The 16,355-nt window shown below is 67.6% G+C and overlaps 1 protein-coding gene across 1 annotated transcript in view; it reads right to left on the reverse strand.

Annotated features, from left to right (window-relative positions):
- DNAH2 (dynein axonemal heavy chain 2) overlaps positions 1 to 16,355 on the reverse strand; it is a 105,735-nt gene that overhangs the window by 16,170 nt on the left and 73,210 nt on the right. Inside the window, 20 exon segments of the mRNA XM_029055983.1 lie at positions 125 to 258; positions 518 to 666; positions 1,363 to 1,513; positions 2,199 to 2,265; positions 3,088 to 3,236; positions 3,343 to 3,468; positions 4,144 to 4,308; positions 6,088 to 6,204; positions 7,446 to 7,615; positions 8,401 to 8,542; positions 8,668 to 8,784; positions 9,545 to 9,755; positions 10,251 to 10,390; positions 11,283 to 11,415; positions 11,893 to 12,032; positions 12,552 to 12,712; positions 13,549 to 13,716; positions 14,104 to 14,253; positions 14,353 to 14,483; positions 15,303 to 15,388. Coding sequence (XP_028911816.1) covers positions 125 to 258; positions 518 to 666; positions 1,363 to 1,513; positions 2,199 to 2,265; positions 3,088 to 3,236; positions 3,343 to 3,468; positions 4,144 to 4,308; positions 6,088 to 6,204; positions 7,446 to 7,615; positions 8,401 to 8,542; positions 8,668 to 8,784; positions 9,545 to 9,755; positions 10,251 to 10,390; positions 11,283 to 11,415; positions 11,893 to 12,032; positions 12,552 to 12,712; positions 13,549 to 13,716; positions 14,104 to 14,253; positions 14,353 to 14,483; positions 15,303 to 15,388 — 2,807 coding nt within the window.

Raw genomic sequence — 16,355 nt, forward strand, 5'->3', positions numbered from 1 at the left:
CCATTTTCCAGAGGAGGAGACCGAGGCCCGGAGAAGGGGAGCGACTCGTCCAGGGCCACCGGCGGACGGCGACCCGTGGGCCGTCGGGGGCGGTGGGGGGAGGTCCCTCCGCCCCGGTCCCCACCTGAGGATCTCGTCTTCCAGCTCCTTGAGCTTCCTCTTCCCGGCGGCGATGTTGATGACCAGGGAGTCTTTCTGCTCCTCCAGTTCGGGCCGTTCCTTCCTCACCACGATGCCCAGCAGCTGGGCCTCCAGGCCCTGGGGACCACCGGGTGAGGACCCAGCCCGGGGCTCGCGGCCCCCCGTCCCCACCCCCTTCCTCACCGTCCCCGCCGCTCTTGACTCCTTTCCAGGCCCAATGCGCCTCCCTCCCACCCCCTAGCAAGAAGAGGTGAGGACTGGGGGCCCCCGCCCCCGGGGTGGGGTGGGGAGAGAGGGGAAGCCCGGAGAGGGAGCCACTGGGGCCCTGTGGCCTCAGCTACGTGCCCCCCGCCCTCTCCCCGGCCCCCCGGCCCACCTGCTCCTTGACGGCGAAGTTGACGATGGTGGTTTTGGCCGAGGTCTCCGGGGTGTAGTGAGGGTTGGACAGCTTGGTGGTGATGTAGAAGCGGAACTGAGGGTTGTACTCCACCTCCTTGTCTCCCAGCCGCATCAGCAGCCGGCCGCCTGCCCCCGAGGCCGAGGTCGGGGGTCAAGGCAGAGCCACCCAGCCCCGCCCCATCCTGCCCCGCTTGGTCCTTCCCGCCGTCAGGGAGCCGAAGGCCGGTGGGGACCAGGCCTGGCTCCCCCGGGAGGTCCGGTCCTCCCAGCTTGCAGGCTCCCCCGCCCCCACGTCTAGCCAGGGCCCCCCAGGAGGCCGGTGTCCAGGGGGGACAGGCGTCTCCTTGGTGGCATCCAGTCCTCCCGGCTTACAGACTACTCTCCCGCAACCCCCGACCCCGATCCCGCCTGGCCCAGAAGGCCGGTGGGGGGGGGGGGACCAGGTCCGGCTCCCCGGTGGGGTCCACCCGTCCCAGCTTGAAAGGCCACCCTGCCCCCACCTCCAGGCGGCTCCCCCCCACCAACGGAACTCCGTCCCACCTGGCCCAGCGGGACCCAGTCCTCCTAGTTTCCGGCCTTCTCCGCCCTTTCCTCCAGCCGGGGCCCCCCGTTCCCGGCTCCGGCCTCTCCTGGCCCGGAGAGCCGGTGTCCAGGGTCTCCCTGGTGGGGTTCAGTCCTCCCAGCTTGCAGTCTACCCCGCGCCCGAGGTGGGGTTCCACCCCGCCCCCCCATGCCCGACCGTGGCCCGGGTCATCCCCCGGGCTCCTGCCCGGGGTCCTCCGATGCCCAGCGCCCACCCCCGGCTCCGCCACGGGTCCTGACCGATGCGGGTGACAGATCTGTTGAGCACGGGGGACAGCGAAGGGTCCAGGTCTTCCTGCACGTTCTGCAGCAACACGGGGGATCCGAACTGGATGGCCAGCTCCAGCGTGCGCAGGTAGTCGCTCATCTGCAGGTCGATGACGTACAGCTTCTGGCGGGGGGCGGACGGAGGGACGGGAGGGTGCTGAGAAACGCAGGGGCCCCAGGACCCGGCTGCTCATCCCGGCTCTGCCGCTGGCTGGCGGGGGGGACCTCGGGCAAGTCCCTTCGCTTCTTCCGGCCCTCGGTTTCCTCCTCTGTCAAATGGGGATTCTTTCCCCGACCCTGGCCCTTTTTGACGGTATTTGTTAAGCTGTGTGTCAGGCACTGTACCGAGCACTGGGGCAGATACAGGTTAATCAGGGTGGACACAGTCCCTGTTCTCACTGTGGGGCTCACGCTCTCAATCCCCATTTTACAGGGGAGGGGCCCACAGAAGTGAAGTGATTTAACGAAGAAGACAAGTGGCGGAGCTAGGATTAGGACCCAGGTCCTTCTGACGCCCAGGTCTGAGCTCTCTCCACCAGCCTACGCTGCGTCTGACCTGCTTGTCTCCTATCCGCCCGCGCACTCCGTGCGGCGCTTGGTACCTGGTGAGACCTTACGAGCAACACAGTTATTATTACCATTATTATTATTAATGAAGAGGGGCCTGTGGGAGGGGTCTCGGCCGGGGGCCTCAGGGAAGGGAGACCGGGGGGGCTTCTCTTGGTGGGAGGAGCTTCCGGTGTGTAGCCGGGTGATGGAGGGGGCAGGGGAAGTAGGGGGGAGGGAAAGGGAAGGCCTCACCGCCGTACCTCCTGGGCCTCCATGTTCTTGATCCACTTCAGGGCTTGGCCTTGGGGGTCGATCATCAGCGGCCACCTGGGGTGGGGTGAGATCAATGGGGGGGGGGCACTCCGGGGGGGGGGGGGCTCCAGCCAGCGGGATTCCGGCCGTGAGACGGGGTCTCGGGCCTCCCACCCACCCATCCGGTCAGCGCCTGGATGATTTCTATAAATTATATCTGCCCTCTCTGTAATCCCTTTCCGGGTCTCTCTCTCCCTTCAGACTCCAAGTTCATTATCATCGTCACCATCATTATCATTAAAGTGCGTTACTACGTGTCAAGCACCTTTCTAAACTCCGGGGCCGATACAGGTTCATCGGGTTGGCCACGGTCCGTGTCCCACGTGGGACTCCCAGTGGGAAGCGGGAGGGAGAAGGGGTATTTTATTCCCCATTTTACAGGTGACAAAACCGAGGCCCGGAGAAGCAAAGAGACTTGCCCGGGGTTACAGAGGTGACGGGAGGTGGAGCCGGGATGAGAACCCAGGTCCTCCGGCTTCCAGGCCCCGGCTCTATCCCGGAACTCAGGATTCGCCCCCTTCGTCCACGCCACTCTCAGTCCCACAGCACTTACACGTGAACGTCCGCCGCCTCCCCCTCGAGACCGTAAGCTCCTCGTGGGCGGGAAGCGCGTCTGTCCTAACCGTTCTATCGTCCTCTCCCCCCTCGCTCAGTGCACTGCTTTGCACACGGTAAGCGCTCCGTAAGTACAACTGAACGAACGAACGACCGACCGACCGACCGACAGCGAGCGCTCAGCGAGAACCGCAATCGCGACTGTCGTCGGAGGCAGACGACCGGGCCGGCCTTGCCCCCCGGGGGTCCGGGGTCGGGGGTGGGGAGGGGCGGGCGTCTCACCGGTTTCCCCGCGTGGCGATGATGCCGTTTTCGGTGGAGAAGGCGTCCGACGGCAGGCCCTGGATGTTCCAGTCGCGGACTTTGGTGGGGTTGGAGAGGAAGTTGTCGAAGGTGAAGCGGGGGGAGCACGGGACGTGGAGCTCACGGATCTGGGGGCGGGGAGGAGGCGGCGGTGAGACGGCCACCTCGGCCCCCCCGGGCGGAGGTTCCCTCCCTCACCCCGGCCCCTCGCCCGCCCCCGTTCCCCACCCTCACCTTCTTGACCCAGATCTGGGAGACGATCTCGTCCCGGTAGTTGGACAGGAAGGGGCCCAGGTAGGAGAGGAAGGCGGCCGCCAGCAGACAGTCCCCCACTAGGTAGCCCAGGTCTGCCTCCAAGCCCTGAGGGGTGAGGAGTGGGGAGAGAGTGGAGGCCGGGCCCCCTCCCTCCCCGGGCCCCCGCAGGGGCGGGAGGTGGTGGGCCGCCTCGGAGGCGGTAAGGCGGCCGTCTCCTTGGGCCCCGGTGGTCAGGGCGGTCAGCCGTGGGGGTGGGCCCCGTTGGCCTCTCGGTTCCCCCCGCCCCCGGCCCCGCGCCCTGGGCCCCGCCCCTGTCTCCTCCTGAGCTCCCGGGGAGATCTCTTTGGGGAGAGAGCCTTCATCCCTCGCGATCGACCTCGGCCAAGAGGGGCTGAAGTCGCAACCGTGAAGCTTCTCAGAACACCCCCCCCCCCCCGTCCCGCTCCCCCACGGCCCTGGAAGTCCGGACAGAGCCCCGCTCCCCCCAGATCCCGAAAGTCCAGAGGAAGCCCTGCTCTTTCGGATCCCGGAAATCCAGACGGGGCCCCGCTTCTCCCCCCGGGTGGGGATCTGTTCCCTCTGAGCCCGGGCGGCCCAGGGAGCCCGGGCGGGGCCCTGCTCCCCCGGAGTTTGGGAAGTCTTCACGGGGCCCCGCGCCCCCAAATCTCTGAAAACTCCGGAGGCTTCCCTCGGAGCCCCCAGAAGCCCAGACGGGGCCCTCCCCATCTTCAGGGCCCCAGAAGCTCCGTGTCCCGGAGGCCCAAGGCCGGGTCCCCTCACCTGCACAGTTTCCTCCCATCGGGCCTTCTCTCCGGCCAAGCCCAACACCAGTTTCCCGGCCCGGTCCAGTTTCACTTCCATTTCCTCGGACCGTCTGCGCAGGTCCTCTTTCTGGGCTAGCTTCTCGTCGTACTGCTTCTTCAGCGTCTCCAGTTTCTCCGCCACCTGGGGGAGGGCCCTGTCCGTCAGCCGGCCGATCGGATCTATCGAGCGCTTCCCGGGCGCAGGGCACTGTCCTAAGCGCTCGGGAGAGGACGCTTCTTGTTGGGTTGTCCTCTCCCAAGCGCTCAGACGCATTCCCTGCCCATAATGAGCTCCCAGTTTAGAGGCATCCCGGGAAAGGAACGGGAAGGGAAGAGACGCGGAAGGCGGGAACGGAAGATAGGGAATGGAGAAGTAAGGAGCTCATGGAGAGGGATCGGGGCCCCGCGATGTAACGGTTAGCACTCTGGACTCTGAATCCCGCGACCCGAGTTCATACCTTGGTGGCACCTCTAAGCCGTACCTCGTTGCGGGCAGGGAGCACGTCTGCCGACTCTGATAATGTCGGCGTCTGTTCAGCTTAGCGCTTACTGTGTGCAGAGCGCTGTTCTAAGCGCTGGGGCGGATACAGGGTCATCAGGTTGTCCCACATGAGGCCCACAGTCTTAATCCCCATTTTACAGACGAGGTAACCGAGGCCCAGAGAAACGAAGTGACTTGCCCACGGTCACCCGGCTGACAAGCGGCAGATCCGGGAATCGAACCCGTGACCTCTGACTCCCGAGCCCGGCCTCTTTCCGCCGAGCCACGCTGCTTCTCTCGCCCACTCTGTTACGTCGGACTCTCCCGAGCGCTTAGTACAGCGCTCTGCTTACGGTAAGCCCTCAATAAATACGACCGACTGATTGATTGGAGGAGATGTGACCAGCCGGAGTCTAGGGCCGGGTCGGGAAGACGGGGACGGCCTGGGAAAAGCCTAGGGGACGGGAGACGGGGGATCAAAGCCCGGGGGCGGGGGGGGGGGGGGGGCCCACCCGGGAGGACTTTCGCCGGAGGAGGAGGTGGCGGGACACCAGGGGGTCAGGGTGAGGTGGGGTGGGGTGTCTTAGAAAGGTCGCACTCCGTCTGATCTCAGAAAGTAGTATCTCCCCTCAGAGAAGCGGGGTGGCCTGGTGGATGGAGCCCGGACCGGAAGTCAGAGGACCCGGGGACTCATCCCAGCTCCGCCACTTGCCCGCTGTGCGATCTCGGGCAAGTCACTTCACATCTCTGGGCCTCGGTCTCCTCCCCTGGAAAACGGCAATTCAATCCCTGTTCTCCCTCCTACTTAGCCTGGGAGGTCCACGAGGGACAGGGACTGCGCCCAACTCCATTTGCTTGTATCCACCCTAGCACGTAGTACGGTGCTAGTGAGTTCACTTACTAGATTCATTCGCTCCATAGTATTTATTGAGCGCTTACTAGGTGCAGAGCACCGCACCGAGCGCCTGGAAGGGACAGTTCGGTAACGGAGAGAGACGATCCCTGCTCAGTGACGGGCTCCCAGTCTAATCGGGGGAGACAGATGGGCGGAAACAGGACAACGTGAACACGATATTTACGCTTAACAGATACCACCGTGATTATTATTATTATCATTGTTAAGGGAAGTAACTGGCCCGAGCCCCCTCAGCGGACGAGCGGTGAAGCAGGGAGGGGAACCTGGGTCCTCCGACTCCCAGGCCCGAGCTCTCTTCACTCGAGTTTCTTCATTCGTTCCATCGCGTTCACCAAGTGCTCACCGCGCGCGGGGGCACCGTACTAAACCTCCTGGCGGAGTAGCCGAAGCGGCAGCGGCGGGTATAACGCGGCGGTAGGACCGGGGCGGGGGAAGGAGCCCGGGGAGAAGGGAGCGGGGAAGCGAGATGGCGGGGGGAGAGAGGTGAAGGGCGAGAGGGGAGGGGAGGCGAGAGGAGGCCTGACCTCGCGCAGCTTCTCCTGAGCCTCGGCCAGGGCGGCCTGCTTCTCCCGGAGCTGGGCCAGGGCCGTGTTCATGCGCACCCGCTTGGGCTCCACCACCCGGTACAGCCGGCCGTAGATCTGCGGGGGAGGGGACGGAGGCGCCCCGTCGGTCCCCCCCCCCCCCCCCGGCTTGACCCCCCGTGCCCTCTAAACCGTGGGCGCGCCGCGGGCAGGGAACGTGTCCGCCGCGGCCTGTAGCCAGCGCCGGGGTGGGTTCGAGCGGATCGGGCCGGACGCGGTCCCCTGGCCCACGTGGGGCTGACGGTCTCAATCCCCTTTTTACAGACGAGGGAACCGAGGCACAGAGAAGTAAAGGGACTTGCCCGAGGTCACGCGGCAGACGAGCGGCGGAGCCGGGATCGGAGCCCAGGACCGTGTTTGTTGTTCTAGCGACCTCGCCCGAGGGCTCAGTACGGCACTCTGCGCACGGTGGGCGCTCAGTAAATGCGATCGATCGACTCTCTGCCAAATCTGCGTGGCCACACCTCCGACCCGCCATTCCGTGACCTCGCTCCCGGCCCCCACCTCCGGGGCCCCCAGCCCCTTCCGCCCCTCCCCTAAAGGGGGCTTCCTGACCCCGCCTTACTCCGCCCCCCCCCCCCCGATCCCTTTCCCCCTCATCCCTCTCCTTGCCGGTAGGCCCTGCTCACAGCCTGCTCCATGACCCGTCTACCCACTCTGTCCTATCATCCCCTCCCAACCGCTCCGCACACGGTAAGCGCTCGCCAGATACCACCGATGGACTGATTGAAACTCGGGGTCCCCGTGCCTCGGTCTCCTCGACCGTCAACCCCGTCCTCCCTCCTGCTCGGAGGGTGAGCCCCGGGCGAGACGGGGGACTACGTCCGACTCGGTCGCGCCACGGCAGCCTCGGCGCCGGGCACTTCCAAGTCGCTTCCCGGCAGCGCGGCCTGACGGTTAGAGCCCGTGCCCGAGGAGTCCGAAGGCCCCGGGCTCTAATCCCAGCCCCCGCCGCTTGTCCGCTGTGTGACCTCGGGCCGGTCCCTTTATTTCTCTATGCCTCGGTTCCCGCCTCTGCAAAATGGGAATTACGAGCGGCGAGCCCCGTGGTGCGACGGGGCCCGCGTCCAACCCGACGGATCCAGTGCCTGGCACCTAGTGAGCACTTAACGAATACTATTATTATCATTATCGTTACTAACAGCTCCCACGGCGCTGCTGTTGATCATCTCTGACCAATGATAATAATAATAATGGTATTTTTTTAAGTGCTTGACCCTCGACCCCGGGGTCGTTCCCGCTCGGCTTTCTGCCCGCCCCCGCCCCCGCCCCCCCCCCCCCCGACCCGTCCCACTCACCTCCATGGCCCTGACCCACATACAGAGCGACTTGGCGGCGAGAGAGACGCGGCCGATGATGTCGGGCTGGAAGTCGGGCTGGGCGCAATAGGCGCCGATCTTCTTCAGCACCTTGTCCGAGATGTTGTCCTTGTCGAAGTTGATCAGCTGCTTGATGAAATTCGGCTCCCCTGGGATTCGGGGGGCGGGGGGGGTGTTACCGTACTTCTTAAATCCTTACCGCGCACCAGCAGATCCACTAACCGCCGGGGTGGAACCGAGCTCATCGGGTCGGACACGGTCCCCGTCCCACGCGGGGCTCCCGGTCTCAATCCCCACTGTACAGATGAGGCGACTGAGGCCCAGAGGAGCAAGGTGACTCGCCCGAGGTGCCGCAGCGGACAGGTGGCGGAGCCAGGATGAGAATCCAGGTCCTCCGTCTCCCAGGCCTGGGCTCTTTCCACCAGGCTACGCTGCTCGACTTCCCAGCGGGAGCCGCGCGGCTCAGTGGAAGGAGCCCGGGCTTCGGAGTCAGAGGTCATGGGTTCGACGCCCGGCTCTGCCACTTGTCAGCTGTGTGACCGTGGGCGAGTCACTTAACTTCTCTGGGCCTCAGTGACCTCATCTGTAAAATGGGGACTAAGTGGGAGCCTCGGGTGGGACCACCTGACGACCCCGTATCTCCCCCAGCGCTTAGGACAGCGCTCCGCACGTAGTAAGCGCTTAACAAACACCAACGTTATTATTATTCCCTTCTCTGGGCCTCGGTTTCCTCTTCCGTCCCAAGGGGGTTCTCCGTCTGCCGTCGCGCCGTCCTCTCCCAAGAGCTCGGCACGGCGCTCCGCGCACATCGAGCGCTCGATAGATACCGCCGAAGGAACGAGTGGACGCAATACCGGTCCTCCCCGCCCCCGCGGCGGCCGCCGCCCCCCCGGCCCCTCTCCCCAGCAGCCCCCCCGACACCCGACCTCCTCACCCAGCTGCCTCTTGGCCTCCGCCCAGGTGGGCTCGTTGCCCCGCAGGATCATCACGGCCTGCATCACCGTCTCCACTTGGGTGGGCGGCCGCCCGTAGGACTTGATCTCCGTCATGTCCTTCTTGTTCAGGGATTCTAGGGCCTGTGGGTTGGGGCGGGCCGGGTGGAGCTGGCTGGGCGCGACGGGGCCCGGGGGAGGGGCCGGGGGCGGGGCCGGGGGCTCTCCCGCCAGATCCCTCCCCGCCGGGCGGTCCCCCGGCCCGGCACCTTCATGGCCTCCTCCAGGGCCGGCAGGGCCTCCTCTAGGTCCTTCTGGGCGTTGTCCGCCAGGGCCTGGCACTTGATCTCTTCGGCCGCTATCTTCTCGCTGTTGGCCGTCACCGCCTGGGAGGGGAGGGTGGTTGGGGCGGGGGCCGGGGAGGGGGTCCCTCCCCCTGTCCCCCGGTCCCTGGGCGGTGCCCGTCCGCCCCCGTTCTCGCTTCCGGCTGCCCGTGGGAGACTCGGCGCCTGGAGAGGGAGTGCGGGGTCCTCTCGTTTCCTCTCCTCTCGCTCCCTCCCGCGTCACCCTTGCTCTCGGAGTGGCTCCCTCGACCCCCCGCCCCTCGGGCCCATAGCGCTCGTGTCCGTATCCATCATCATCGATTCCTGTTCGCGTCTGCCTCCCCCTCCGGACGGTCACGCGGCCATCGCTCCACAGACGTGACCGACCGCCTCTCTCGAGCGCTTGATTCCAGCGTTCGATGTGACCGATCGCTCTCCCAAGCCCCCGGAACAGTGCCCTGCCCACCGTGGGCACGCGACCATTTCGACGGATTGACCGATGGCTCTCCTAAGCTCTCAGAGCAGTGCTCCGCGTGCGGCGAGTGCTCAGTGAGTACCAACCGATCGATCGAGGGGACCCTCTCCCCCCGGACTGTGAGCCGCCCCCCCTCCCCCCCCCGGGGCGGGGATCTCGGGTCCACCGACCGGCTCGTGCCGGCCTCCCCCGAGGCCGGCGGTTGGCCCTCCGTCGATCCCACCGATCGATCCGTCGATCGGAGCCGGGGAAGGGGCCGGGTTCTCGGGGATGGAGCCCCGCGGCCGGGGGGGGGCGGGGCCGCCCGAGGGGAGGGATCCCGGGGTGGCCCGGGAGGGGCGAGAGCACCTTCTGCTGCTCGTCGGCCTCCCGTTTCTGCTGCACGATGACGACGAGGTATTCCTCGCACTGCTTCTGGAACTCGGCCACCTTGCGCTTGGCCTCTTCCAGCTCCAAGGACATCACCTCCACCTTCTCGCGCGTCTCGTCGATCTTGAACAGGCCCGTCCGGAGCTTGTTGGCCTGGTCCGACAGCTCCCGGCGCTTCTCCGCCAGCAGCCTGAGGGAGGGGGGAGGCGGGGGAGACGGCCGTCGGCGACCGGGTGGCGGGGGGGCGGGACGGCGTCAGAGTCACGGAGCGGGGCACCCGAGGAAGTCGGTCAGTCGAGCGTGTTGATCGTCACGTCCGTATCCGTCATTCGTTCGCTTATGTTGACGTCTGTCCCCCCTACTAGACCGTCAGCTTGTGGCGGGCCGGGGTCGTGTCCGTTTACTGCTCTGCCGAACGCTCCCAAGTGCTCGGTCCAGTGCTCCGCGCGCAGCGAGCGCTCAATAAACACGACGGATCGATCGCCCTGCACGCCGCGGGCGCTCGACAAATACCACCGGTCGAAGGCAGCGGGTCGGGGGCGACCGGCGGGGAGGCCGGGGTCGGTTGGGTGGTTCGGGGACGGGGCCGGGCGGGCGGAGACGGGTCCCCTCTGCCCCCGACTGGTCCCTCCCGGACTCGGTTTCCCCCACCGTCCCCCCGCTCCTCGGGTTCCCCGGCCCGTACTTCTTGTAACCCGAGACCAGCTCCAGGTAGTTGGTGGGAGTGACGTAGTTGTGTCGGCGTAATTCCAGGAGCATCTTCCGAGAGTAGCGGGCCACGGACCGGTGCATGGTCACAAAGATCTGGGCTACCTTCTTGTGGATCTGGGCCGGGAGGGAAGCCGAGTTCAGGGCCGGGGGCGCCGGGCAGGGCAGGTCAGAGGGGGGCGGGGGGGGCGATGGCCTCGGGGGCGCCGGGGGGAGCGTGGCCTCGTGGGAAGACTCGGGGGACGGAGGATCTGGGTTCTAATCTCGGCTCGGCCGGAGGCTGGACTCGGGCAAGTCCCTTCGCCTCCGTGGGCCTCCGCTTCCTCCTCTGTCTAATGGGGATTCAGTCTCTTTTCTCCCTCCTGCTCAGGCCGTGATCCCTGGGCGGGAGGGCGTTCAACCCGATGATACTGCAACCTCCTCTGCGCTCAGTGCCGTGCTTGGCGCGCGGCAGACGCGTAACGAGTGGCCTGGAATTGGCTGGGGCCGACGACAAACCTAAGCCGGGCAGGCGCCACGGATCCTCCACGATCCTCTCCCTTGCAGTCGGGAGGGCAGGGGTCTCGTAACGGGGCGTGGGAGGGTGGGGGGGAGGGCAGTGGGGGCAAGGGCCCCTCAACACGCGGGAGCGCGGCTGCCCCCGCCGTACACGGTCGTTCTTCGGATCGCCGGAACCGACTCCCCGAAGCCACGGGGCCGACCGCACGGGTTCTACCGCTCCCTCTGCCCTCCGGCCCTCGGAGAGGAGCCCGGTCCCACTGCCGACCGGAAGCGGATCCACTCCGGATCCCCCAGGGCCGGGGTTGACCGGGACCCCGGGTTTCTGAGCCCTTCAGACCTCCCCCGGTTGGGGGGAGGCTGGGCTGAGGCGGAGCGGGGCGGCGGGAGGGCAGGGAGGGCCGATTGGGAGGCGGGACCGGGGCGGGGCCCGGGCCGGGAGCCCGGGGGCGGGCGGGCGCCGGGCCCGTGGGTCCAGGGGAGACCCGGGGAGGCCCGAGAGGGCGCTCACCATCTCCTCGGTGCCCAGGTCGACGCCCACCAGGTACTTCTCGGCCACCTCCAGGAGCGCGTCTTGCGGCCACTCGGAGAACCAGTTGATGGTGGTGCAGTTGACCAGGGCCGGATACTGGCGGATCCAGTTCCTGGGGGAACGGGAGCGGCGGTCGCCGGCCCGCTCCGACCGGGCCTCCGGCTCCGGCCCCCTCCGGCCGCCGCCCTCCCCGCCGGGGTCCGTCGCCGGGGTCTCCGGCGACCCGTCCGACCCGACCCCCGCTCGTCCTCCCGTTCGGACCGGGGGACCTCGGGTCCCGGAGGTCCTAGCGCCCGGCTCCACCCACCGGGTCCGGCGGAGGGTGGCGCCCGCCCGATCGAGTGCCCGGCGCTCAGAACGGTGCTGTGCACACAGCGGGCGCTTAACAGATGCCCTCGTTATCATCGTTAGGGGAGGAGAGGGGCGGCCTGGTCCGGGGGAAGGGGAAGGGGTTTGGGAGAGGGTAGGGTTCGGGTGAGGGGGGTCAGTGACGGGGTGGAGCGTTAGGGGGCTGGGGCTCCCCGGAAGGGGCGGGGCCGGATGGGGGGGGCGGGGGGCTCGCTAGAAGGGGTGGGCCTAGAGGGCTCACCTGAAGGGGTCTCCCACGGGGCTGAGGCAAAGCACGATATGCAGGTTGTTGCGCACGCGCTCGATGAGGTAGGAGAAGAGGCTGTCGGGGGTCTCGGACACCTGCTCGGCCCGGGCCGCCTCCACGATCAGCGTCTGGATCTGGGGGGGGGGGGACGACGACGACGCGGGGCGGGGGTCACGGGGGGCCCGCGGGGCCGGGTCGCCGCCGGCGGGGTCCGAGGGAACAGTCCCCGCGCGGGGGGGGGGGGGGGGGTTATCGTCGCGTCCGGGTCGGACCGGAGGCTCCTCGAGGGCGGGGATCGCGGGGCTCCGCGTGCGCCGAGCTCCCGGCGAGTGCCGCCGACGGGTGGGCTGACGGATTGGAGGGGTTGACGGAGCCGGGGGGCTACATCCTACGGGGGCGTGGGCGGGGGACGTGTCCGTCGCATCCTCCCGTCGGCCTCTCCGGAGCGCCGAGCGCAGCGCTCCGCTCGCCGTAAGTGCCCGACACGTACGACCGGCCGAGGGGAGCCACGGGGCCCCGCGGAACCGACGGTCCCGAGCGAGCGGGGGCGGGGGCGGGCGGGCGAGGCGCGCTCCCGGACGTGGCGGGGGAGGCCCGGGGCCGGGGAGGGGAGCCGATCGGGTGCGGCGGCCGGGGGGCGCGGAGGGGGCCACCTCCTCGAACTCCTCGGCCTTGTAGAGGTTGGGGACCTCGCCGGAACTGAGGATGTTATTGATGTCCTCCAGGAAGGAGTCGTCGGTGATCTGCGTGTCCACGAAGAGGAAGGACGTGGCCTTGAGATCCAGGCCCGCCTGCCGGTACAGTCTCTTGATATCTGAGGGAGGGAGACGGGGCAAGTCCTTAACACAGGTCTCAGTTCCCTCATCTGGAAAATGGGGATGAAGACTGTGAGCCCCATGTGGGTCAGGGACCAAGTCCAACCTAATTAGCGTGCATCTACTCAGTGCTTGGAACAGTGCTGGATACACAGTAAGCGCATAACCAATACAGCCATTATTAAGAAACCCAGAAGCCGGCCCACTGGCGGGGGGCAGGCGCTGACCGCTTCCTTATTAGGTCCCAGGCACCCACCTGGTTCTCAGACCCCCAACCTCCCCTTCCTCTCCCATCCCCCCTCTATCACTCCTCTCCCCCACCTCCTCCGAGAGGCCTTCCCAGACCGAGCTCCCCCTCTCCCTCTACTCCCTCTACCGCCCCCCCTTCACCTCTCCGCAGCTTAACCCTCTTCTCCCCCCATCTCCCTCCGCTCCTCCCCCTCTCCCTTCCCATCCCCTCGGCACCGTACCCGTCCGCTCGACTGTCTATATTTCCGTTACCCTATTTATTTTGTTAATGAAATGTACATCGCCTCGATTCTATTCAGTCGCCACTGTTTTTACGAGATGTCCTTCCCCTCGACTCTACCTATCGCCGTCGTTCTCGTCCGTCCGTCTCCCCCGATCGGACCGTAAGCCCGTCGGACGGCGGGGACCGTCTCTATCTGTTGCCGACTTGTTCGTTCCGAGCGCTTAGTACGGTGCTCTGCACATAGTAAGCGCTCGATGAATACTACTGAATGGACGGGGCAGAGGAGAGAAGCGGCTGGGCCGCGGCCGCGGATCCCGAGCTCTCCTCCGCCCGCCCCCACCCCGGGCTGGGCCCCGGACTCACCCTCCCGGAACTCCTGCTTGCGGTAGTGCTTGGTGGTCTCGATCTGGAAGGTGATGTACTCGCAGATGGAGGAGGCCAGGCGGGCCAGGCTCTGCCGCCCGCTGCCCCCGATGCCCACCAACAGCATGTTCCCGCGCGGCTGGCCGATCACACGCACGATGCGGGTGACTGGTGGGGGCGGGGGGGAGAGACGGGGGGAGAGGCGGCGCGGTCGGCGGCGGGGGAGGGATCGGACGCTCCCCGGGGGGCCGGGAGCCATCCCTCGGTCGCTCAAGCGCCTCGTCCGCTCCTTCCTCGCCTGGCTCCTCTCCCGCTCCGACCCGGCCCGCCCGCTCGGCTCCCCTGATGCCGACCCCGCTCGCTGCCCCTCCGGATCTCGTCCGTCTCGCCGCCGACCCCCGGCCCACGTCCCGCCTCTGGCCCGGAGCGCCCTCTCTTCCCCACCTTCCAAGCCTCGATAAAATCCCGTCGCCTCCGAGGGGCCTCCCCCGGCTAAGCCCTCGTTCCCCCCTCCCTTCCGCGCGGGGCCGGGGCGTCCGGGGTCTCGGGGCTCACTGTGCTCGATGGCCTCTCGGAAGAGCACCAGGTGCATGGGGATGACGCCGGGGGTCAGGTTGTAGTCCTCCAGCGCCGTCTCCGTGGCCACCTTCAACGCCCCCAGGTCCGTCAGGTCCTCGTACACCTTGGGCTCCCGCAGGAAGTCCCCTGGCGAGGCGGGGAGGGTGTGGGCGGGTTAAGGGGAGCCCCTCCCTCCCCTCGCCCCCACCGGCTCGGGGGTCCGGCCCCCCCGGCCCCGGTCCTCACCGAACATGGGCGAACGGCGGTTGGGGCAGAGGTTGTGGAAGGTGAGGTCGAAGAAGGTGCCCAGCTTCTCGCTCAGGACGGCCACGAACGTCTCGAGGTCCCCGGGGTCCACCAGGCGGTCCGAGAACACCCTGCGGACCGGGGGCGGGGGGGGGGGGCCGGGCAGACCTGGAGGGCCGGGGCCCTAGAGGGACTCCCTCGGGCGGCGTCCCGACTCGCTCCCTTTCCCCTTCCCCGGCCCAGCCCCGCGGCGTTTACGTCCGTATCCTTGTCTGCCCCCGCACCTCTAGACCGTAAGCTCGCTGTGGGCAGGGAACGTGTCCGTTAACTGTCCTCTCCCAAGCGCCCGGTACCGTGGTTGGCTCACGACAGGCGCTCGGCGAACGCGACCGAGTGAGTATCTGGTAAGCGCTCGCCGTGAGCCGAGCGCCGTGCTGAGCACCGGGGCGGAGACGGCATCATCGGGTCCCACCCGGAGCTCCCAGTCTAGGGGACCGAATCCCCATCTGGTCGATGAGGGATCGGAGGCCTAGGGAGGGGACTGGGCCGAGGTCTCCCAGCAGACGAGCGGCGGAGCCGGGATGAGAACGCAGGTCCCTCTGACTCCCGGGCCCGGGCTCTACCCGCTGGGCCACGCTGCTTCACGCGGTAAGCGTTAAGCGATACTCGGAGCCGAAGGCGGGGAACGTGACCGTTCTACTGCGCTGTCGTCCTCTCCCAGGCGCTCAGTCCAGTGTCCTGCGCACGCTAAGCGCCCGAAAGATACGACTGACCGCGTCCGGGGGCGGATTCGGGACGATCGGGTCGGACGCGGTCCCCGTGTCCCACGGGGCTTGCGGGGGAAGGCGAGAGGGGGAGGGGCGGGGGGGGCGGGGGGGGTTCAGGACTAGGGATATGGTGGGGAGCGAGGGTGGGGAGGAGGGGGAGGAGGACGGGGGCGGCCGCCTCACCGGAAACATTCGTGGATCCAGAGGCGGGTGAGGCTGGATTTGGTATCGTGGAAGTCTTTGTTGGCTCTCAGCATTCCCTGGAACACCTAGGAGGGTCCCGGCCGGTCAGCGGGGAGGGGGCCGCGGGATCGGACCCGACTCCGCCCCCCACCCCCCCGTGGACTCCTCGAGCGGGGCGGGAATCGTGTCCACCCACCCTATCGCAGTACTTGGTGATAACGATAACGTCGGTATCGGTTAAGCGCTTACTGCGTGCAGAGCACCGTTCTAAGCGCTGGGGGAGATACGGGGCCATCGGGTGGTCCCACGGGAGGCTCCCGGTCTTCAGCCTCGTCTCCCAGATGAGGTCACCGAGGCCCAGAGAGGCGACTTGCCCGCAGCCACCCAGCTGCCAGGCGGCGGAGCCGGGGTCCGGACCCACGACCTCGGACCCCCCCAAGCCCGGGCTCTTGCCGCCGAGCCGCGCTACTTCCCCAAGCGCTTAGTTCGGGGCTCTGCACGCGTCACGTGCCCGGCGAACGCCGTCGGCACGGTCGACGGTATTTCTCGAGCGCCGACGGGGGGGCAGAGCACCGCACGGAGCGCTCAGGAGGGGCCGCCGCAGCGGAGTCGGCGGGACGTGTTCCCCGCCCGCAAGGAGCTTCCGGCGGAGAGGGACGGACGTTAATGTCAACACATCGCTTATAGCCCCCGACTGATCGGCCGCCCGTCGCAGGCAGCGAACGTGTCACGTCGACCTCTCCCAAGCGCTCAGTGCAGTGCTCCGCGCCCGGCAAGCGCCCCATAAACGCGACCCATCGATCCATCGATTAATGGGGATGGCTTGGTCTAAGAGAAGGGGGCCCCGACGTGGCTGGCATGAGGCGAATCTTTCCGTCAGCGGTACGTCTTGAGGGCTCCCTAGGCGCGGAGCACTGTACTAAGCGCTCGCGGGCGGGGGGCGTGTCTACCCGCTCGGTCGCGCCGGGCTCTCCCGAGCGCTCGGCGCCCCGCGGGCGGGGAGCGGGTCTACCGGCTTCTCTGTATCGGACTCGCCCGGGCGCTTAGTCCGGC

The sequence above is a fragment of the Ornithorhynchus anatinus genome, chromosome X5 (genome assembly GCF_004115215.2).
Source record: "Ornithorhynchus anatinus isolate Pmale09 chromosome X5, mOrnAna1.pri.v4, whole genome shotgun sequence".
Lineage (NCBI taxonomy): Eukaryota > Metazoa > Chordata > Mammalia > Monotremata > Ornithorhynchidae > Ornithorhynchus > Ornithorhynchus anatinus.